Below are 24693 nucleotides of genomic sequence, written 5' to 3'. Positions count from 1 at the left end.
CTAAGAAAGGTAGGAAGTTGATGAAAACCAAAATGCTAAAAGAGCAAGGAAGTAAAAGTCTGTTTGTTATGACCCAGAAACACAAAGTAAAAGCAGTCACTGGCCACAACTGTGTTAGTATGTTAAATACAAAATAAGATTTTAAAATAATGTTGTAAAAGGTTATCTAAATACCCATTGTATTTTCTTACAGACTGCTGCCATGCTTTGTGCTTTTTAAAAATCTGATCTGTTAAAGTAGTTTGTTATAATAGGAATATTAAAGAAGCAATTGAGTTTCATGCTCTGCAGCAGCTTCACCAATAACAACAACAACACAAATAAATAAACAAACAACACTTTCATTTATATAGCACTTCAGACCGTTCAAAATAGAGGATTTTGTTCTGAGGATTACAACAGCCCTCTAAAGTAGGTACACATTATTGCAATAATGCAATTCGAGGCCTCAGGCTCTCTGAGAGAGAGAGAGAGTGAGAGAGAGAGTTGCCTAAGGTAAGTTCATAGAAGAAGAAGCAGGATATGAACGTTGGGGAGTGTGTGTCCTAACTTATACAGTGGTCTTTTATTCACCATGCTATGTGCCCTATTAGATGAGGCTCTTTATTTTTAGTCCCTTATGGTTTCAGAGAAAAACATGAAATGTAAGATCCACTTCAATGTAATTGACAAGAGAAAAAGCAAGGTATTGTAAATTTCATAGGCAAAATTTCAAAATGAGAGGACTGTCTGGCAAGGTTGGGCAGGGTGCCTTTTTGTGCCCCCGAGGGCCATATGTAGCAGTGGGCGGCAGGTCAGAGTCTGCATGCCAGCAGTGGGCGTGGCATGGCCTGGGCTCCCCTCCCCCTTCTCTCTCTACACATGGAGACACACTCCCCCCCCCCACATTTCAGTGAATGGGGATGGGGAGGTTTAAGCTTCGTCTCCCAGTGCATTGAGATCCCGTCATGCACGCCTTCTTCCCCCTGCTGCCCAGATAATTCATGATCTCATTGCATGCCTCCCTCCACCCCCACCCCCCGCTCGCTGATTAGTGCTGGGAACATCTGAGGAGCATGCCAGTTGGTATGCTCCTCAGCTGTTCCCAGCACTAATCAGCTGGGCAGCAGGGAGGGGAGGAGGTGAATCACCTGGGGTTGAGGAGGAACTCTGTGGACTGCATGTAAGTCAGACATGGGCTGTGGGTTTCTGATATGTGGTCTATGGGCAAAGGAACTGAGAGGAAAAATATGATAGGGTGGACCCATCAAAGAGTAGACAGGTAGGTAGATAGGTAGGTCTCCTAAGTGTAAAGTAGCCACTAAATGGTATCCCTGAGCACTAGGCTGTTAAAGAGCAGCTGTAGACCCTGAAATTTGTATGGGAGCAAGTAGGATCTGATTGATTTTTCATGGTAACTGGCTGGCTCCCTGGCTAGGATGGTTCTGCTTGTTGGTCTATAGCATGTGAGGTCCCCTTCTCTGGCCACTTGTCTTGGGACCATTCCACACATTACAGACAGAACAGCAAACCCAGGGTTTGACACTGAGTGTGCATATAGAGATACAGTCGTCAAAGAGCAAGGATTGGCTGTGTTTTTTTCAGCTATCTTGTTGTCACATTCACACTTTCAATATTACGTGAATATCTAAGAAAACCATAATGTGTGAAGGTGCTCCTGATGACATGGTGAATAAAGAGCCATTGTGTCTTAATTCTCAGCACCCCTCCTCTAGTGTCCAGCAGTTTTCCACTGTAATGAGAAAGAGAGAGAGAGAGAGAGAGAACTGAGAATGGCAAAAACAAACAAAATGTGGTCCTCAGTTAAGTTAAGCTTTGGGTCAGTGGACTGGCATCCCCTTAGAGTTAAAAACAGACAACTTTGGAATATTTTGAAATTATATCAGTATTGGCTGAGAGCATGGGGAGTATATTTTACTAACCTGGTTCTCTGGAGAGCAATAACATTTATTGTTAACCTTTGGCTGTGGAGTTCAAGTATTGTGTTCCTGTTAATTTGGATACTGGCATTTCTTGCATTGTATCAACTGTAGTACATATTTATTCCAAAATGTGTTCTAGTGGTTTCTTTTATTTATAGGGAGTCAGCCATCTTTTTCCCATTCAGTGCTGGATGTGCCTTATATTTAATGTGGTTTTGACCAAGTGTGGGTCACTCTTTCCCCACTGTAACTTAGTCTTCAGTTGGGACAGCTTAAAGTTTTGTTCAGTGTGACTCTCTATATGCACATTTGGAAAGTGTTGAATAACCTTTTGAGATCTGTGCAGGTGGTGGCACCCAGAAATATACCTCAGTCTCTTGTGATGAGCCAGAAATGAAACAAATAGTCTGTTTCCCTATGATCTCTCCCTGGTTCATTTTTCTTTGCCTGTCCTATGTGAGAATTCACAATAGAAGGGAGGGAGGGTGGAATAGAGCCTTTGCGTGCTAAGGCAGCTGTGTTTAACAGGTAGGGCAAGTATGGGGAAGTGCTCAAGGCTTACCACAGGACTCCTTCCCACCTGCACACTCCGATCAAACACCTTGACAGGCAACCAGAGTGGGAAGCCATGATGTAATTGCAGGAACCCAAAACAATCGGCCCTTTCATGGCAAGATGATAACAATCAAAACAGTATGTTAAGGGCCCTGCCATGCAAGAATACACATGCACATTATACACTGTAGGGAATTGAATGCTGGAGTGAAAAGGGGCTTGTTAAGAATATGTAGCCTACTTTCATAATCGGTCTGTAAAAGAATGGGCCCTTCAAAACAAGGCTTTAGGCTTATAGAAGGCTTTCTGTGCCTTGACCTTGCAAATATGCAGAGATGCCAATTTCTCTCTTTTCTTTAAAAAAAATAACTAGAGACTTCCAGGGTGATATCATGCCAGTTGGGAGATAAGCTATGTAGTCCAGTTTATAGGTCTCCATTTAAGGCATGCTGTTGTTAATAGAATAGAGGGGAGAGGAGACTTCATCAGTCAGGAGCAGCTTCAAGGTCTCTCGGCCAGGACCTTTTTTTCTGATACCTGCCTGATCAACACAGATTATCTTGTGGAGGAAATGCAGGAATAGGATGAAAGAATTCTTTATCCCTCTAGTGTACTATGGAGAATTCTCAGCAATACCAGTACTATCTCCAGGGCAAATGTTTCTTCTTTTGGCACTGGTGATAATACTGTTATTGTGCCTATACAGTATTTCTTCACTAAATACATTTTTTTTGTATTTAGTTAGATATTATTACACTTTTAGGCTGTAACCACAAACCCACTGAAGTCGGTGATACAATATTCTGAATGAATTAGGATTTTAAAAAGCATGGTTGCATACTAATGAATGTGAAATAGCAATTTGCACATTTCCTACACTTTCACAGCAACCCTATAAGTTGATTGTTATAACTCCTGCCTTATATGTAGTGGCTGAAATTCTTGTGTCCCAAGCCTACTGCCCTTACCCATGAAGCCAGGCTTATGAAACAAATATTCATAAACACAATTCACAGTTTCTGGAAGGGCATTTCACCACCTCATATCTAGGACCATTAAGGTTTGACAAAGCCTGAGAGGTACCATTATGGCTTCTGCTGGTGCCATACACATAGAGGAGGTAGTTTAGGAAGCCTGGGGTAATTCCATTTTCCTTTCTGTTTGCTTAGCTGTTACACCTTACAGTTCCTTAGTACCATTTAACTCGTTGAACACCTGTGGGCAAAGTTTTTTTCTTCTTCTTCCTGTTCTAGTTGAGAGGATTCTGACTCTTCCAGTCCAGACTGGGAAATCAGAACTGCCCTTCTCATTGGAGACACAATCTAAACTGGCCCTGTCTACAGGCTTCAGAGGGAGATGCCATCTGAGGAAGGTCTTGCTCTGACCCTCCAGAATACTCAGAGAAACAAAATGTCAGTTTTCCCAGTTTGGACATGTCAGGAAACTAGAGTTAACTGAAGACTTCCTGACTAGTTTGCTCACTTGAAAAGAAGAGCAGAGTAGCTGCATGTAGGACCACAAGGTTCGTTCATAGCTTATGAAGCCAAGATATGATTGTCTGAACGTGACAACTGTGTGATTTGACTTATCTATAAAGCAAAGCAAATAAGCTTCCTTGGGACTTTGATCACAAGCTGAGTGGTTTATTTCAGGGACCTTAAAAGGGATAATGTTGGGGTGAAATGTGTGATTTCATCCCATTAAGATCTTCCCACTACCTTGGATTGAAGCAAAGCTGTTCCTTGCTTATATTTTTGGAATTTGCTTGCCAAGAGGAACCAGACCTTAAAAAGGGCACTGGGTTTATGAATGAGACAAGACATTGGCCTGGTTTGCACGTAACATTAAGACGGAGTTCTCAAGAATTCTGGCTTACCGTGAATGATGCACTTACTGGTGCATGCTGCCTGATTGCTCTCACTGCAAGTGTGAGTGGCTAAACAATTCATGAACCTTCCATTTGTGGTTTGCTTCCTGTGACATGTGAACTGAGAAGTTTGGCTTGTCTCTCCCCAGACAAGCCAGAGTGATAAACCAAGAAGAAACTGGACCATTCTGTATGGTTTTGTGGCTCTTCATCTCTTGGGAAAGCTCTGTGGCAGACTTATGTTTTGATTTTATAGATGATGAATCTTTGCCCATACAGTCTAGGGCCATTGTGCATGGGTAAATGCTTGGAAACACTGATGAGTGGTTTTCTGAAATGCTTTTGACTGCGTGCTTTCCTTTTCAGTCAAAGGTACAGAGCAGGTTTTTAAGATTGGGAGATACCAATGTATCCTGCTTTTAAGGGAGATTTGCCTTCCTAGTATTTCCTCTGATTTGGGTATGACATGGTTTGGCTAGCATGGAAACTGAGAGTAGAGATGCAGCCTGATAGTATTTCAGACTAATCGCCCACAAGACTATGTATCTCCACATTTCCATGATACTTAGATATAAGGGTGGGAGGGATGTGCTTTTTTCTTCATTGTTAAGCCCAAAACTGTTCTAGACAGATGTAATTTTATCAAAATCCATGTTGTAAGTACACACTTACCTGGGAATAAGTCACATTAAACTCAATAGGATTTATTTCTGAACAGCCATGTACATAGGGTTGTACTGTAACACACTTCCAAAATCTTAAGAATGATAATGTAGTCCTGTACTTAATTTTATTTTCCATGGCTTCAAAAGCAAGGCTAAGATTCCAGTTCTAAGATTCTAGATTTTCTCCTGTTCCTTTTCTTTATCTATTTCGTCATCTGCACCTGACCCACCCACTTTTTCTCTATGAAATGAAGCAAAATAAAAACTCACCCAATTGATTTTTAAGGCAGGCAAGTAGAGCAAGGTCAGAATAGGTTTTGCCTTCTTGTGGGGGAAGGCGCAGTGGCAGTCTTGTGGTTTCTTTTTGCACAGACCCCTCCATTCACACTTCCCTCTCCCACCCATTAATTTGTTGTGGTTGGGGCTAGTAATAGCTGCTTTGTGCTAAGGAGAGGCGAAGGGGGCGGCTGCAGGGGGGGGGGGGAGCTTGTAGACAGCAGCTCTACTGTTTTCTAGAAGAGATGTTTTCTCTACACTCTTTTTCTCCTGTGTCTCCCTCCTTCTTCCCTTTATTGTAATAGTCTGTCGTGGGTAACAAAATTCACAGCTCTGCCTCCTCCTTCCTCAACCATTTAAGATGTTTTAAACAACTCTGAGAGATTTTTCCCCTCCATCGCTAGTCTTGTTTTACTAAGATTAAACAAGTGTTTAATGTATCAGGAAAGGATCTTTCTTGCAGCTGCTGAAGTCTCTTAGAGTGAAGTATGAAGGCAGTCTTTGTGCAGAGGTTTGAGCCTCCTTTAAGGGAGAGGACAGAGGGCACAGAAAGAGGCCCTGCTGCTGCTGCTTTTCAGCCCCTCAACACTGGTGGATGCTTAGTAATCACCACTGACTGGCAGAACAATCTGGCTGGGATAAATGCCCCTTGTTTTTGTTTGATGCTGTGGTCATGCTCAAGAGCCCTGTTGTAAGTGTCCTCAGTTGTGCTAGGTGCTGCACAAAGGCATTGGTGAAATATGTACCCACCTATCCTAAGCCCCATATAAACAATTGGATATCACAGGTGGTCTTCCTTTCAATTTATTTATATCAACAGTACCTCCAGCAGTTAATAGTCCTGGATAAATATGCCAAAAATCAAATCAATGGCAGGAAGGGCTGAGTGCCCTGCTAAGGTACTTAAATGGACTTAAATGCTCTTTCATGACTCTTTCCCAAGCCAAGTGTGTGTTAGGGGTGCTGAACTGATTCCTCTACCCAGTCAGTCTGTTGTGGTTACATATGTAGGTGGTGTGCTTTTTCCTCCATCCTGTCATGGTTGACATTATTGTGGGGTACACCCATTCACAAACATGGAAGTCGTCTTATTTCAAATTTGTATTTTAAGATGCCTCCCTACCTCTTAGTATCAGTGCCATGACCTTTAGGATCCAGGTCTAGTGGGAGCACAACCCCCTTAGCTACAGTTTTTAGAAGGCTTCAGTGAGACCCATAATCTGGCTAAAACTGGGAGGCAGGGGAGTCAAGGGGGAGATGTGTGGATTTCATTAAGGCCCAACCTATACTTTCTTCCATAATTCAAGCACTATTGTGGGTACCACCAGAGCACCGTCCCTTTGTCCAGTATTCAGTTCTATTTGATGCTGCACTTAGCACACAGAGCTCTTGTGTATATCATTTCCCCCATTTCCTTTTGTAAGAGGCAGGCTTGCACCCCTGTGCTACAACTCTCCTCCCAGGAGCAAATTGCTCAAGTTTGATCTGAGCGGTAGTAGCTTGCCTCCACCCTCCTCACTCTACCTCTTTGACAGGGGAATTTCAGAGCTATGAGCTGGTTACTTACCTAGAGGTTGTGGATAGCACCATTGACTTTATGGGGAAATCCAGATTTTAAAATGGAAAAGAAAATGCTTTTGGTGGACATGGAAGGATTTTTACCTTGAATCAATTATTGGGTCTGGATGATGAGTTTCTTTCATTTTCTGATTTGTATACTAAATACAATTTACTCCACTATGGCTGAACGGCAATGCTTGCAGTTGCAACACTTGTTAGAGTCTAGGTTTCGTCTGGCTGCTTTTACAGCTTACTGGAAACACTTATAGTGGCAGATCAGTCATATCAGTCTACAATTCATATATATAAATACTTGTTATCAGTAAATAAATATGATACTCAAGGTTTAAGACACAAATGTAATAGAGAATTGGATCGCCCCATTTTGCAGCCAAAGATGGAGAAGCTCTATACAGTCAGTCAAAACAAGACCTGGAGCTGACTGTGGCTCAGATCATGAGCTTCTTGTTGCAAAATTTCAGCTTAAATTGAAGAACGTAGGGAAAACCACTAAACCATTCAGGTATGACCTCAATCATATCCCTTATGAATATACAGTGGAGGTGAGGAATAGATTTCAGGGATTAGACCTGATAGACAGAGTGCCTGAGGAACTATGGGTGGAGGTCCGTAACATTGTTCAGGAGGCAGCAACTCAATCCATCCCAAAGAAAAAGAAATGCAAGAAAGCCAAGTGGCTGTCCGAGGAGGCTTTACAAGTAGCTGAGGAAAGAAGGGAAGTGAAAAGCAAGGGAGAAAGGGGAAGATATATCCAACTGAATGCAGAGTTCCAGAGAATGGCAAGGAGAGACAAGAAGGCCTTCTTAAATGAACAATGCAAAGAAATCGAGGAAAACAACAGAATGGGAAAGACTAGAGATCTCTTCAAGAAAATTGGAGATCTCAAGGGAACGTTTTGTGCAAAGATGGGCACGATAAAGGACAAAGAAGGCAGGGACCTAACAGAAGCAGATGAGATTAAGAAGAGGTGGAAAGAATACACAGAAGAACTATACAGGAAAGATCTTCATGTCCCTGATAGCCATGATAATGCGGTCACTGAATTTGAGCCGGACATCCTCGAGAGCGAAGTCAAGTGGGCCTTAGGAAGCATTAGTAACAACAAAGCTAGCGGAGATGACAGTATTCCAGCTGAGCTATTTAAAATCCTAAAAGATGATGCTGTTAAAGTGCTGCATTCAATATGCCAGCAAATCTGGAACACTCAGCAGTGGCCACAAGACTGGTTTACATTCCAATTCCAAAGAAGGGCAACGCCAAAGAGTGTTCAAACTACCGCACAATTGCGCTCATTTCACATGCCAGCAAGGTGATGCTCAAAATCCTACAAGCTAGGCTTCAGCAGTATGCGAACTGAGAACTACTGGAAATACAAGTTGGGTTTCGAAGAGGCAGAGGAACTAGAGATCAAATCGCCAACGTTCGCTGGATCATGGAGAAAGCAAGAGAATTCCAGAAAAATGTCTATTTCTGCTTCATTGACTACGCTAAAGCCTTTGATTGTGTGGATCACAACAAACTGTGGCAAATTCTGAAAGTGATGGGAGTACCAGACCACCTTACCTGTCTCCTGAGAAACCTGTACGAGGGTCAAGAAGCAACAGTAAAAACCAGACATGGAACAACCGATTGGTTCAAAATTGGGAAAGGAGTACGACAAGGCTGCATATTGTCACCCTGCTTATTTAACTTATATGCAGAGTACATCATGAGAAACGCCGGGTTGGATGAATCACAGCTCGGAATTAAGATTGCCGGGAGAATTATCAACAACCTCCGATATGCAGATGATACCACCCTAATGGCAGAAAGTGAAGAGGATCTAAAGAGCCTCTTGTTGAGGGTGAAAGAGGAAAGTGCAAAAGCTGGTTTGAAAGTCAACATTAAAAAAACAAAGATCATGGCATCTGGCCCCATCACTTCCTGGCATATAGAAGGGGAAGAAATGGAAGCAGTGACAGATTTTACTTTCTTGGGCTCCAAGATCACCGCAGATGGTGACTGTAGCCATGAAATTAAAAGACGCTTGCTCCTTGGGAGGAAAGCTATGGCAAACCTAGACAGCATAGTAAGAAGCAGAGACATCATCTTGCCGACAAAGGTCCGTCTAATCAAAGCTATGGTTTTCCCAGGAGTAATGTATGGCTGTGAGAGCTGGACTATAAGGAAGGCTGAGCGCCAAAGAATTGATGCTTTCGAACTGTCGTGCTGGAGAAGACTCTTACGAGTCCCCTGGACTGCAAGGAGGTCAAATCAGTCCATCCTAAAGGAAATCAACCCGGAGTGCTCATTGGAAGGACAGATAATGAAGCTGAAGCTCAACTATTTTGGCCACCTAATGCAAAGAGAAAACTCCCTGGAAAAGACCCTGATGCTGGGAAAGACTGAAGGCAAAAGGAGAAGGGGACGGCAGAGGATGAGATGGCTAGATAGCATCACCGATGCAATGAATATGAACTTGAGCACACTCCGGGAGAGAGCGCAGGACAGGAAGGCCTGGCGTGCTATGGTCCATGGGGTCACGAAGAGTCAGACATGACTGAACAACAACAATTTTGCCTAATCAATGGTTGTTGTTTTACCGTCTGTACCTGAAGTATCTATGGATCTTAGGCTACACCTTATTCAGCAAAAAAAAATCTTGTTTCAGGTTTATTGGACTCCACAATGTCTTTTTAATAAGGGTTTGTTTAATTTGCATAATTGTTGGAGATGTAATACACCTAATGCTTCTTTTATCCATGTTTTGGCAATGCCCAACAGTCGTCTCCTTTTGGGAGGAGGTCCTGAGTGCTCATTGGAAGGGCAGATACTGAAGCTGAAGCTCAAGTATTTTGGCCACCTAATGCGAAGAGAAAACTCTCTGGAAAAGACCCTGATGCTGGGAAAGATTGAAGGCAAAAGGAGAAGGGGACGGCAGAGGATGAGATGGCTAGATAGCATCACTGATGCAATGAATATGGACTTGAGCACGCTCCGGGAGAGAGCGCAGGACAGGAAGGCCTGGCGTGCTATGGTCCAAGGGGTCACAAAGAGTCGGACACGACTGAACAACTGAACAACAACAACATAATACAGATATATTTGGTACTGGAACACCCATTAATATTTAATGATGCACGTGTCCTCCTAAAGTATGTACTTGGAAGTTTCTTGGAAGTTAACGTATGATCAGCACAAATTGATTTTCTGAGCCCTTTTAACAGCCAAAAGACTGGTACTGGAAGGACAGATATTCACTGCCTATAATGCAATGGATTGATGACCTAACAACGCTGTTAACATTTGAACGGGTGGTATATAAGTGCCATTTATGAATGGATAAATATATGGGTATTTGGTCTGCTTTTCTTGAAGCTTATGCATAATCACTTGTCTGTTTAGAATTTTGTATTTAATGGAACACTGATATGAGCTTCCGCCACGCACTGAAAACTTGGTTATTCAGGCAGGCATTTGGGATGGGTTAGGGTATTTTAAAATAATATTTAATGTGTAATTTTACTGTTTTAAATTGCACTACTGTACATTGCCCAGAGTGGCCGGGTGACTGGCCAGATGGGCATTTAAGAAAATAAATAAATAAATAAATAAATAAATAAGATTTTAGGCATGTAATTTCTTGTCCCTGTTTTTCTTTTTCTTTTTTTCTCTTCACGATTTGTTTTGTTAAAATAACAATAAAAATATTATTATTTTTTTAAAAGAACCTTGGTCTTGGATCTTCATCAGAAATTCACACTCCAAACCTCCCGTCCAAATTAAGTAAGAATGTTTATTAAAGAGAATATAACAAGAGTCAAGAAGGGAAAGCAAAGCATACTGAAGAAAATGACCTACACTGAACTCTAGGAAGTAACTTACATGTAGGGATTGCAGGAAATTGTAGTGCTCAGGGTATCCTTGGTTGCAAGAGGTGTCAGGGGATTCAGAGTGACAGCCTGCCCAGGTGACAGGGACCCCAGTGACCAAGAAACAACCCTAATTCATTTTGTTAGGTTTGGCCAGAGAGAGAGGGTGAAGAGGATGCCCAGCTTAGTTCACCAATCAGGTATGTTGCACATAGGCAGGAAAATGCTTATTCTTACCTTCTGGGCTGGGAGATGAAGCTAGTGGAATGATAATTAAAAGAAGGATGCTTTGCCCACTAAAAACAGCTTCCTGGTTGCAGATTTGGAAGCCCTGGGAAAGACTGTTTTGCTCTTAGGAAGCCCTGGAGGCCAGTAGCTCGTTCAAAGATGCTTGTAGCATTTAGAGAAAATGCACATGGAAGGGAAGTACGGCATCACAGGTTTAATGCCTTTGCATTTGCAAAAAGATGTGCGTATATCGCTGCCCTTCCAGTGAAGTGAATTGGAAGAGCTCCACATGTACATCAGCGCTCCTGCACACAAGTCAAGAGGCACTGGCTTTCAGGTTCTGAGTGTGGTGGTTGTTTTTCTTTTAAACGTGGGGAATCTCACTATCAGGGCCACCATCAAAGATAGGCATGGCAAGGACCCACAACCCAGCAGGGGCCCACTAGCAAGAGCGCCTTGGACCTTTTTCTCTGCTTCATCATTGCATCCTGGCCCAGACAACAGTGGTGGTGAGAAGGAGGAAGAGTAACTGCCACTGCCTACTTGCTAACTGGTTCTGCCTGTCAAGCAAGCAAACATGCACATGGCAGCAATGCTGAGAAAGAGTATGAGGCGCAATAGCAGCTATTGACAATGGTGAGGAGAAGGAAGACTCACTGAGGGAGGGGAACCATTGAGGGTGTCTTGCCCAAGGGCCCTCAAAAACCTGGAGCTGGCACTGCTCACTATGTGAGGTTTGAGACCCCAACTGCTTTGGGTATGGGTGTTGCAACTGCCAGGAATGTGCTATATTTTGGGTCATTGGACTGGAACTGCAGATGAAATTTTACATTATACCACAGGTGTGTGGGTGGCATAGGAGGGTTACTGTAGGGCATGAGTGAGTCTTATTGGCAAAGCTTTCAAGGCAACAGCTCTTGTCCAGACTGTGACCTCTGGTGTTGTTAATCCTTCCTGTTTCTGAGCAGTAAATTCCACCATCAAACAAAGAAATTCAGTAAGGGAAGCTTTTGTTTCCTTTTAAATTTCATTTTAGGAGAATTTCACATGAGGGAATGAAACTCTCATTTTCAAGTTTGTGCAGATGTAGATTCAATAGGCAGATAGTCTAACATACATCAGGTAAGCCCACAGTTTTATAACCAACACATCAACAGCATCCATGCCAAGAATTTTATGTAACATGCAGTCTCTTCCTCCAATGCCATGGATGTTGAGATGAACTGAAACTCAAATGCTCATTTGCAAACTGCAGCTCAGTTCTGGTTAATTCACCTTCCATTCATAAGAACAATCATGCTGATTCATTGAATTGTTTTTTGTATCCCTTTCATATTTAGCCATTTTTAATCCCATGACCATTTATGGGAAAGTACCTATTGGGGGAAATATCAGCCCTATCCATTGACTGGGTGGGGCAAAAAGTCCTTCCTTCCTTGTATTTTCATATGCAGAAATGTCATTTCTATGGACTTATTTCTTTAAATGTATATTGCTATGTGTTGGGGTCAGAGATGTGCATAACAATGGTTTATAATTGCTTGAACAACTCTCAAAAAGCAGTATTTAACCCTGAGATAATGTGCTAGGAACCACACAGGGTGCTGCAGTATTGCTATATTGAAAGACAGCATTTATCTCCAGACCTTTGTATTGGTGTTACTCAGATGACTAGGCAGGCTATCTCAATCCTCCAGGCTCTGTTATCTGCCCAGTTCATCTAGTGTTATTCAGTGACCACTGATGGCCCATTTTAGCACATTCACAACATGAAGTGTATTATAAGGAAACATGGCACCCAAGAATAGAGCAGTGGTGAATACTGGAAGCAGTGAGAAAAGTACAGGGCAGTACTGATGGGGAAGGAAAAGGCAGCTACATTTCACAGTGTATAAAATGCTTTGAAATTCTTTACTAATTTATCCTCCCAATAAGCCTGCAAGGTAGATTAGACAGAGAGATCGTGACTTGCCCAAGCCCACCCAGTGAGCTCTGTGGTTGAACAGAGATTTCAGTCTGGATTTTTCACATTAAAACTCAATATTGTGCCTGCATAACCACACTGCCCTCTTCCCACCTCCACAGACAAAATGTGCTTGTTGTTTAAATACAAGGCAGCACTTCTGTGACCTTTGTGTCTTTTTTAAGGACGATTAAACCTTGGTGGTTTGACACTCCCTACGCAAGATTGCATTCGTTCTCAATCAGCATCTGAGCACTAAATGGATGAACTGTTAGATGGTTAGATCTAAGAGCAGTTTATCGCTAATCAGCTTTACTTCTCTTTTTAAAGTTTTGCCAATGCTGATCAGTTGCTTAGTGCTAAACAGCACATTAAGAGTGTTAAGCTACTCTTGGTCTATCCCAGCCTTCCCAGACCTGGTGTCCTCCAGATGTGTTGCACTACAGCTTTCAGCATCCCCAGCCAGCAACAGCCATGTCAGCTGGGAAAGTTGGGAGCTGTAGTCCAATACATCAGGAGGGCACTAGGATGTGGAAGGCTAGTCTATCCTAAACACTAGATTTACTTACCCATTTGAAAGTCTTCAAAGCCAGACAGTAAATTGTATCTCATTTAATTGTGCCCGAGTACCCTGCAGTCGTCGCATACTTGGCCTCATAATTCCATCATAAAGTAGGCAGATGCGTTATCCTTTGTTTACGACACTTTAACATGTTACGTTTTCAAGCAACTTCCAGCCCAGCCTTCATCTTTCCACTGTTGGGTGAAACCAATGCTTGTTGCACAGTTGTGTGGTCCATGTTTTGATATACCCACCTTAAAGCCCCTCACTTCTTCCAGGGACCACAGATACTCTGAAAATATAGGAGTGAAACACTCTTACTTGAAAACAATGCGTTTGTCCCAGAATGCACATTTATCTGGGACTAAAATAATAGATGTTCAGCATCAGACGGAATACATACCCCACATACCTGGATCATGATTACATCCTACAGTGGCAAGAAAAAGTTTGTGAACACTAACGATAATGATGGAAATTCCATAATACCATGGAATTTTACCATGATAGCCCTCGTGAATCAAAACCAGCCCTTTTCTAAATATCCAATAGGGTTTACATTAACCAATTCCATGTCTTGTGAAATAAAATGATGTATAAATTAGGCAAAAAATGAGTCAGGATATGTGCAAAAGTAAGTAAACCCCTGGTTCAATCAGCTCAGTTATAGGGAATAATTAGAATCAGTTGTTTAAGTAATTCTTCAGGGGTGAGTTTGGGAAGCCCCACTCTATAAAAGGATCAGAACCTTTGTGAGTTTGGTCTTCACTGTACAGTTGTGTGGAAACACGTCATGCCACAATCAAAAGACATCTCTGAGGACCTCAGAAAAGCAGTTATTGGTGCTCATCCATCTAGAAAGGGTTACAAAACCATTTCTAAGGATTTCAGGCTCCACCAATCCACTGTCAGACAGTCTACAAATGGAGAAGGTTTAAGACTACAGTCACTCTACCCAGGAGCAGTCATTCTACCAAAATCTCTCCAAGAACAAACCAGCATACCATCCCAGAAGTAAAAAGAACCCCAGAGTAACAACCAAGGAACTGCAGGCCACTCTCACCTTGGCTAATGTGAGTGTTCATGACTCAACGATCAGAAAAAGACTGAACAAGAATGGTGTTCATGGGGAGGATAGTCAGGAGGAAAACACTGCTTTCTAAAAAGAACATTGTTGCCTGTCTGAAGTTCCCTAAAGATCACATAGAAGATCCCCAAGACTTCTGGAACAATGTTCTCTGGACAGACGAGTCAAAGGTAGAACTGTTTGGCCTCAATGAGAAACATCATGTTTGGCAAAAAAAAAAAAAAAAACCCATTGAGCTCAAACAGAAGAACTCCATCCCAACTGTCAAGCGTGGTGGTGGGAATGTGATGGTTTGGGCGTGCTTCGCTACCTTGGGACTTGGACGGCTTGCCATCATTGACACAACCATGAATTCTTCAGTGTATCAGATGATTCTAGAGGAGAATGTCAGGCCATCCATCTGTGAGTTGAAGATGAACTGAAAGTGGGTCATGCAACAAGGCAGTGATCCTAAACATATAAGCAGATATAATGGCTGCGGAAGAAGAAATTCTGCATTTGAGAATGGCCTAGTCAAAGTCCAGACCTAAACCCCATTGAAATTTGGCAGGACCTGAAGTGCGCTGTTCATGCAAGGAAGCCTTCAAATGTCACTGAGTTGAAGCAGTTCTGTAAGGAGGAATGGGCCAAAACTCCTCAAAACTGATATGAGAGACTGACCAACAGTTACAGGAAACGTTTACTTGAAGTTATTGCTGCTCAAAGGGGTGCCACCAGGTACTGAATCTAAAGGCTCATATACTTTTTCACACATGGATATTGAATGTTGAATCAGTTGTGGATGGATAAATAAATGTTGAAAAAGCATCATGTTTGTGTGTCATTTGTTTACTCAGGTTATCTGTTGTTCTTTATCTAGGATTATGGGGTTAGATTAAGATCTAATGACATTTTAGGTTGGAAATATGTGACAATCCTAAGGGGTTCACAAAACTTTAAACTTTTAAAGTAAACTTTAAACTTTTTCTTGCCACTATACTTCAGTGATGACACATGTCCTTAATTTAGAGCATTAAGGGTTGGAAGTGAGGGAAAATAAGGCCAAGGAGGTTGTGTCATCATTCAGTTCTGACCAAAAAAGAGAAATTAAAGGGAAACCAGGAGGACCAGCAAGCAGGAAAGCTTCTTAATTGCTCTAAGTCAGAGCAGATGATGTGATAATCCCTTCCCCTTGTGAAACAGAGGTGGGCAGAAGGTAAATCGGGATCTACTGGTAGATCTCTGGGTGATTTGCAGTAGATCACCCAGTAGATCAGCAAGGATTTCTGATTCCTGGTTATGAAGAAAGCTTGGGTAACCAGGAGTGGATTGTTGTGTAGAAGGATGGTGGGCTCCATTCAGTTCTGGTACTCAAATTCTTGGGCTCAGTATTCCTTAATTCCAAGTGTCTGTCTTTAGTAACAATCTCTGGTAGGCGGATCTTGAGAGTTCTACTAAAAAACAAAGTTGATCTTCTTTCTACAAGTCTGAAGTCCTCCCACCCTGCTGTAAAAGCTCCAAAGTCAAGTTCGCTTGCTGTTCTAAATAACAGGGAGACTCTGCCCCTATATTTCTCCTGAGGCTCCCATGGCCTCTGCCTTGTTCAACCTCTGCCTTGCCTTTTTCACCAACTTGACCATCACTGGGTCTGGTTCAAGCTTGGAAGGCCATCTTTCAGTGTAGAGCATATGCTTTGCATGCAAAAGGTTCTAGGTTCGATGCTGGAATCTCCAAGTAGAGCTCCAAGAGCCTCCTCTCTGAAATCCTGGAGAGCTGCTGCCAGTCAGGGTAATACTGAGATAGATGAACCAATGGTGTGACTCGGCATAAGGCAGCTTCCTATGTTCCCAAGTTGTAGCTATGGACATAGCTTATCTGAAGTGAAACGTTGACCTGATTTGTGATCCTGTTGAGCAATGTGCCTTTTTTTGGATTAAAAGTGTGTTCTCACCATAAAGCTATAAGACCACATGCTTAACAAGGTGGCAAAAACTAACAATGAAGTATCTTGTACAAATCATAGACAAATAGAAGAGATTAGCTCAGAAGAATGAACCCTGTGTTATCTGATGGTGGCTTTTAACAGCTCATTGAGCCTGCAAGGGCAGGCACTGGGGCAGAGGCACCTCACCCAGCTGCTTCCCCCATTAACATTTGCAAACACAGGATAACTCCCGTGGGACAGATACAACTGGTATTTCTCCATTCCCTCTGCAACTAGTCACATATTCTGCATTTGGATGTGGAAATGGTGCAGTTTCAGGTGATGAGAGCCTGCTTTAGGGATGAGAAGACCCCAGCTGAGCTCTGCAATTAGGCTGGGTGAAGAAATTCTTCTCCTCTTCAGCTAGGTTAGGAGAGGGTTGACAAGCAATTGGGGTGTGTGCGTGTCTGTGTTGAGGTGGGGTGGGGTGGGGTGGCAGTGGTGAGGTATGATATTCCTAATTCCTTTAAAGCATTTAAGGTACTCAGTTCTTCTGAGTTCCTGCTGCTCTATAGATATGTGTGCTTTCAAGCCTCTGGGCATGTAAAATGAAGTCTATTCAAGAGTCCAGAGTGGCACATGATACATTTCTCCTCACACATATACCACTCAGTTCAGAATGCACATTTGGGGAGGGACGGTTGGTTGACTGAAAGCCTCAAGAGTCCAGCATCTGGGTTTGCCCTGATGCACATAAGGGCAAAAGGTTCTAGCTTAGCATTCTCCCGTTCTGAAAGCTTTCCACATGAAAGAAGAATTAAATAGACTCTCAAACTGTGGCATTTCACTGGCAGTGCCAATGCACTATCCCTGTGGTCTCTAACATGCCCACAGGCACCTCCTTTTTTGCCCACTGGGGTCTCTGGCCCCTCCCAATGTTTGTTTTTTATAGTTGGTGTTTGGGGCAGTTACAAAGTGAAGCACCTGACTTGCAGCCACCCGCCATCTTCATTTTCTTTCCCCAGAATGCCTTTGGGCCCCACATGGGCTCAGAAGCTGTGAACTGGGTGTTTTCTGACTGGCTGCTCCCACCATGGCATAGCTATTTTGCGATAGCACCCATGACAATTTCTCAAAATACTGAATTTGCTCACTAGCCCAATATGTTTGGGGACCCTGGTCACTATCCTGATTGGAATCTGTATATGATTTGATTTATACAAAATATGGTATACCTTCTCATATGCTTGCAACTTTCCTTTCAGCTCAAGGCTTGAATGAATTACCCATGTTGGGGTTTTAAAAAATAATGTGAAAAGCAGGCTGCTTCCCTCCCCCCCCCCCCCGCAACACACACACACACACACCTCTTTCTTTTTTTAAGCTTGCTGCCTCTGGTGTGTGTTTCAGCTCTTTGGAATTTGGCATAGATAGCTATTTTAAACTTGCTTTCTACCTCCTTTTGACAAGTCCTTTCTCCACCCACCTCTGTTCCTCTTTGCCTCCCAGGGGCATTGTTAAGTTGAGTAACTTATGTAAAACACTTTGAAGATGAAAATCATGAGTTGGATGCCAAGCATTAGCATGATTACATTAGGCCCCAAGGGCTGAAAATACTGACATTAAAGAGGCATGTTTAATAACAAGGAATTTTTCTCCAAGAAGAGGACTATCCCAGCCTAATGTCTCTTTATTTCCCCCACCTATATACATGCATAGGTTGTATTATATAATATCTATAATCTATTTCATTTTATTCACCCAGGAATTTAGCAATTGGAATTGGAATTCAAAATTTTCCAGAAGGACTAGCTGTCAGCCTTCCCTTACGAGGGGCTGGATTTTCGACATGGAGAGCATTCTGGTATGTAAGATCCAAAAGCTGTTTTTCACATTGTCTTTCCTGATACAATAGTGGAACTGGAAATGCATTATAGTGGCTCTGATTCATATTATCTCCCTAACACTACAAGAAGTTATTTTTATTTATGTCAGTTGTTTTCAAACCTTTTTCTAAGTGGACTGACTCTGTGGTTGCTAAATATCCAATCAAATCCAGCTTTCAGTTGGAAATGCAAACCCCTTAACTCTGTGTCATATACTTCACCATTTACTTGGTAGGGCCAACCTAAGCCTTACCTTAACTGCTTGAAGCAAAAAGGTAAGCTGAAGCTGGTGAACAGTTGATCCCAAGCCCTTCACTTCAAAGCCAGGGGCAGGGGGAAGGGATCCTGGGAAAAAAGCAGCATTTCCATGTGAGCTGAAGGAATCACTTTGTGGCGTGCCCCATGTGAACTAAAATAACCATTTTGTGGGGTGCCCCATATGAACTGAAGGAATTACTTTGTGGGGTGCTTTGTTCATTCGTTCCCCAAACAGCAGTAGGTGGGTAACAAGTTGAGGGAGAATTTGCAAACCTTCTCACTGCATCTGCTACCCTGGAATGAAAGGAACAGCCAACTTGACTTCTACTCAATGGTCCAGTGGAGCCAGGGCTTGCAAGGCTGAAACGCCAGGACGTTTTGATTAGCAGGGATGATGATGTCCTCTGCCACCCCCCTCAGGTTTTCCTGTTCCTCTGAGCATAGCTGCAATCCTCACAGTAGCTGGAGTGGGGGTGTGGGGTGTTGTGAGCTATCCCTCTTGTAATGAAGAGTATTTTGGGGTGGCTGGGTCTTGAATGGGCCATTAAAATCCATTAGCTTTACAAAAGACCTGCTCCTGGTGGAGATGAAAACTGCTAGAACTGGCTTGTTGCTATGAATCAACACAGCTGCCTGAATTTTTATTATTTTTTTACTCTCCTAGGGTGGCTGTGGGGCTGTCATGATGAACACCTGTCCTTCAAAATTTACCACTTCACCACTTGCCTACTCATTCAGTAGGAAGACTCAGCTGCACGGGAGTCCTCTCTGTTGTTCTTTGCCAGGTTTCTGTTGAAGAGGAGTGGGGCCCTATAGAGAGAGTAGAAAAAACATTCCTTGCATCTTTCCTGGGTGGGAACAGGAATAGGTGGGAGGTGGGGATTATGTTTTCTTAGTTTGCCATCTTCACCCAGTCTTGGGCTTTGTCCTGCCTCATGGTAGGTCCTGGCCTGCCCACTTTAAGGCTTGCATGATCCCATTGGATACGTTCTGAGTTTCAGCCCACCATTTGTTACTTATTGGTAATAAAAACCAAAGTTATAATACCTTAGTTTTCTAAATGCACTGCTCAGGCTGCTCACTGTTAACAGCAGGCCAGAAAGGGAACAGGGCCAACCTTACTGTACAGCAGGGTGAAGCAAACTGTTTCAGGCAGCACCATGTGGTGGAGATAGATGAAGGAAAGAACTGGTGTCTTGAACGATGCAGCAAGACTTTGGAAAGTGTCGGCCCTAACAGGGAGGGTGCACCATTAGGGCTCCAGGCAACAAAATGTCTTGGACCAGCACCGAGAAGAAAACTGTTGAAAACATGTGGCAATCCCAGTGAGACTATTTTTTCCTGATGTCTTTGCTTTGTCCTGCAAGAAACCCTGTATATCAAACTAGAACTGGAAGTAATTTTTGTTTGTTTGTCTGCTTTGGAATCATTGATGAAAAATCTTGACTGCTTCTTGCTTGCTATCAAAGGCTATGTCCCTTTCTGCTTTATCTGGTGTTTTTTTGCTTCTGATGTAGCATGTGTTTGGTTGATTAGGGGCTTAAACATGTACCCCTAATTGCCTGCCCGCCCGCCTGCCTGCCTGCCTTGCTTTTTCTGTCTGTGTATCCAGTGATAGGTATTTTCTTGTATTTGTGTTCCACTTTTGGGCCTTTCACAAGGCCCTCAAGTTGGCTATGGATAAATGAGACACTCATGTCCCCTATGAGTCAATAATTCATGGATCCCAAAACCACCCAGGGGTTGCAATGTGTAAGATTCACAAGGTGCTGGTTACCTATCTGTGTTGTATGTAAGTTAAGTCATTTTTATTATTTTCATCCTGTCGGAAGAAAAATTATTTGTAACCTGAAAGCTTGCAGACTATTACCAGTAAAAGTCAGTTTTAAGCAGTAAATGCATATCTTGTTCTGGGAAACCAATAGGGCAATAAACTGCTAAACTGATACTGTCATCCCAGTAGTCTGCTAGCTCTGTTTTGTTGCACGTATGGGATAGCTCACATAATTTGGATAAAGGAATGGTTTCCTTTCCTTTCATTCTGGGCTGGATTTCAAAACCACTTTCCCCCTTCTCTGGAGGTGAAAAAGCCAAGGCCATGAACCCATGAGCTGTCAGGTTATATTACTGCCTACGCACATGTACCGAGTGTTATGATGGATGAGAGAAACCAGGAGGAGAATGTTGGGAATGTCTGCCTCAAAAGAGTTCTCTTCTATCCAGATAACATCCACTGAAACAATAGCTGGTTTCTCTGACTTGAGCTGCTGCTGTTTTCCAATGTGGGGCTTGAACTCCACAGTGACGCCACAGCGGCAGACACCCAGGTATAGTTCCACCAGGGAGCTTCCAGATGACTTTACTACAGAAGCAGCCCTTCATTTGGCTGGGGCTCTACTTTTTATCATACTCAGTATCATGATGAATCCAGTTCTCTAAGCACATTGCTGAGGGGGCTTGTAACATGTCCAGTCTATGTCCCTGTAGGAGTGGCTGTGGTGAGTTGCCAACCTCTCTTCATATGGCTGCTTGCAACTGTGACGCTCCTTCTTAATCTGTATGTTAAAACAGAGCACATGGACTACAACAAGTACTGCCGTCACATCTGTCCTCACCACAAGTGTGGAATGTGATCTTACTAGGAATCACTATGCTGGCATTTTATACTTGCCCTATTTATCTTGGGTAGCTATCCATTATGCCCCAGCAGATGAGCAGGAAATGTGGCATTAGCAATACGTTGAATACTTCCAGCTAAAACGTAGGAAGCAACTAACCAGGGCTCTTGGGACCTTTTGATTTCCAGATTGGATTCCATTGGATCACCAGTGGTTTGTAGTTTGGACCTAACAGTGTATATACTGCTGGCAGATGGGGGCATCCTTACCTGTCAAAGTCTATGATTCAAAAATAAGCTTGGAGTAAAAATCTATTCATCTTCCACTGCATGCAAATTGTAAACTGTTCCAACATACCTCCACCCAATGGCATGTCCATATTTTTACTTCACAGCAAATCAAAAGGTTACGCACGTACTATTGGTGCAGATATGCAACTAAGCTACCAGTGCACAACAGTCCGAGATCATCTACAAAAGCAAAATGCACTGATTTTGGTGGTTGTGTTGAGAGGACATAAATCATGTTTGCAGTCATGTCTCTCATGGCACATTTTTATCTGTGTGTGTGTGTGTGTGCGCGCGAGAGAGAGAGAGAGAGAGAGAGAGAGAGAGAGAGAGAGAGATTCTTTTTAACAGCCAGATTATAAGGATTCTCATTTGGGGGGGGGGCAACTCCTCAGTTGACAAATAATCTTTTACCTTCTTGAAATTTCTTGTAAAGGCAACATGGACAAAGTAAATCAAAACAAAAAATATTGAATGGTGAGGAAGAGGAAGAGACAACAGGAAGAGCATTTGCCTGCCTGCTGTAGCCAGATGCTCTCATCTTTTGTCTATAGCCTTTTGTCACCTTTCAGATTAAAGGAGGGGAATTGTCTTCTCCGTGTTTGCTCATGCATGACTAGGAGGAACTTCTGTTTGTTTTGTAAGGGCTGATAAACATCCCTATTATCCTGGCCCCAGAGGGGGAGCTGGCAGGGAGGAGGAGAAGAGCTGATTTGTGTTGACTTTGCATCTCTAAACTATGGCAGCTTGAGGGAGAAAGGGTGCAAACAAACCATTGCACATAAAGACAGGGTATCATATGTCTCTGCCTAGAGCTTCTCCAGTGACATTTTTGTTTTGGTTGTTTTACAGGTACGGACAGTTAAGCGGTATGGTGGAGCCATTAGCTGGCATCTTTGGGGCCTTTGCCATGGTGTTAGCAGAGCCTCTTCTTCCCTATGCCTTGGCTTTTGCTGCTGGGGCAATGGTGTATGTAGTGATGGATGATATCATCCCAGAAGCACAGATCAGGTGAGGAACTCTTATTCATCTGCTTCCAACCTGTTTCCTTCACACAGTTTAACACCAAGGTCCCTCAGGTAAGGTCAAAAGAGAAACCCAAACTAACCTGATCAAGCAAGATAAACTCAAAGCATGTTTCCGAGATCAAATATTACATAAACCTGGTTCGCATGTAACAGTGGCAAATCATGGGTTAATTAACCTAAAATTAGTAGTTAGCTTAACTTTGGGTTGTTTAACCCATGAATAACCTATAGTGTTCAGGCATCACATAGCAAAACCCGATCAGCCTGATTGGGGAATGAATATTCCAAAAGGCTGCAGAATGCGTGTAGCATGCGCCATGGCAAATTGTGTGTTAATTAACCCATGATTTGCTGCCATTATGTTTGAACAGCCCTATACTTTCAAATTGATGTTTCAGTAGAAAAGGAAATATTTTGAAAGGGTTTCAGTCAACAAAAACTGGAATGAAGCTCTTCTTTTTCTTTGATTAACTTTTGAGGAGAAAGGGACAAATTCTTAGGGGCTGACTTAGATGAAATGGCAGCAGGCCATTCTCTTTAAATGCATGTCTTCCCCTATAAAATAGGCTCCGAGGAACTGATTTTTAGGGGCACACGGGTGAGGATGCTAAACCTACCACCATATTCACAGTTTACTTCCCCATGGTTAGTCCCCCCACCCCCCGGTCAAGGCCCTTTTCCTCAACTAGGCTCACTTCTAGGCAAGTTGCAGTGCTATACTGTCCAGAGAGTTGGATGATGACCAGAAGTTTCAGGTTCAAGGCTCAGCCATGAAGCTCACTGGATGACCGTGGGCCAGTCACTCTCTCAGCCTATCTGGGTTGTTGTGAAGGTACAGTGAGGGGAACCTATGTATCACTCTTAGCTTCTTGGAGGAAGCGTGGGATAAAAATGCAATTTAAAAATAGTATTGGCATCCAGCAGGAGAAAAAAAATCACCTCATGGAGGTACAACATAGACAGGGAGAATGATTTAGTACCCCTTACCTATGTACTCCTTTGCTTTTAAAATCATGTGCAGTTTGGCCCATGTTAACAGATGTTCAGTCTTACTTTGTAACTGTTCTCAATATACATTGCTATAAAGAGCTTGCCTCGGTAATAATGGTGTGACTTGATTCTGGGTATTGTGGTGTCAGTACTCTATATCAAGAAACCTAATATACCAGCATAGTCAATCGTGTTGTGCCAGAACCCCCAGATTACAGTCTATGGAAAAATCATGTGTGTTTGAAGCCTGGAATAGAATCAAAGCATGCAAACAGAAAATCCTAGTTCATTACTGCAGCAGTTGTTGTTGTTCAGTCGTGTCCGACTCTTCATAAAACAGTGTTGTAGATAAGCTACCATGAAAAGTAATTCCACCAGTGTGAGAAAAGCAAGATGGTCATGCTTCCATATACAGCCAGAGTGAGATACATAATCAAGAGCGTGATTCTCTGAATGAAGTCTATTTAACAACAGCCTTGGGATCTAAATGTCCTTAATTTACTTCCTAGGATATTTGTTTGTTTGTTTGTTTGTTTGTGGTATTTATATACTGCTGAATATAATAAAATCTCTCAGTGGTTCACAATATGAAAATGCAATATTAAAAATACAATATTAAAGCTAGTGCTGTGCCAAATCCTGCCCCCTACTTTTGGGAACATTTTCTTTCCCTGTGAAAGAGACATTGTTTTTCCTGTCTCTTTTGCAGGGAGGGGGAGAATTTCAGAGAATTTAATCCTTGGGGAGGGGGACAGGGTTTCCACATACCTTTTTTTAAGTGTAGGCAATTCTTGAGGGGTCTTCTTTCCATTTCTTTAAAAAAACAAAAAACAGCCCCTGCACTTGCAGGAGCCCAGGACTCTTCTCTAGCTGGGAGTTCTTCCTGAATGCCTATTGGAGAGGGAGAGGTCACACTGTTTACTGGGAGTTCAGAAAGAACTGCGAGACTGGTGAAGAATCCTGGGCTCCTGCTTTTAAAAAATAGAAAGAAGACCCCTCAAGAATTTTCTTCCAGAGACTTTGTTTTGCCCCCCCAAATGCCAAAAATGGAAGAATCAAAATTTTCGACATAGCACTAATTAAAACACAGCATTTACTGCTACATGGAGCAGTAAAATGGAGTGGCATGGTTAATTTACAGCCCAGGGAAAGCTTGAGTGTGTTTT

The 24693-nt window shown here is 42.7% G+C and overlaps 1 protein-coding gene across 3 annotated transcripts in view; it reads left to right on the top strand.

Annotated features, from left to right (window-relative positions):
* SLC39A11 (solute carrier family 39 member 11) overlaps positions 1-24693 on the top strand; it is a 598886-nt gene that overhangs the window by 383805 nt on the left and 190388 nt on the right. For all 3 annotated transcript variants that reach the window (XM_084837550.1, XM_084837552.1, XM_084837553.1), the window contains exons 8-9: positions 18226-18324; positions 22362-22520. In XM_084837550.1, the coding sequence (XP_084693676.1) occupies positions 18226-18324; positions 22362-22520 (258 nt within the window). The remainder of the gene's footprint in view (positions 1-18225; positions 18325-22361; positions 22521-24693) is intronic.

This window comes from Heloderma suspectum, chromosome 2 (genome assembly GCF_057233095.1).
Source record: "Heloderma suspectum isolate Gila_16-S chromosome 2, 16-S_ref, whole genome shotgun sequence".
NCBI lineage: Eukaryota > Metazoa > Chordata > Lepidosauria > Squamata > Helodermatidae > Heloderma > Heloderma suspectum.
The sequence above is the reverse complement of the archived record's forward strand: the minus strand, read 5'-3'. Positions and strand labels throughout refer to the sequence as shown.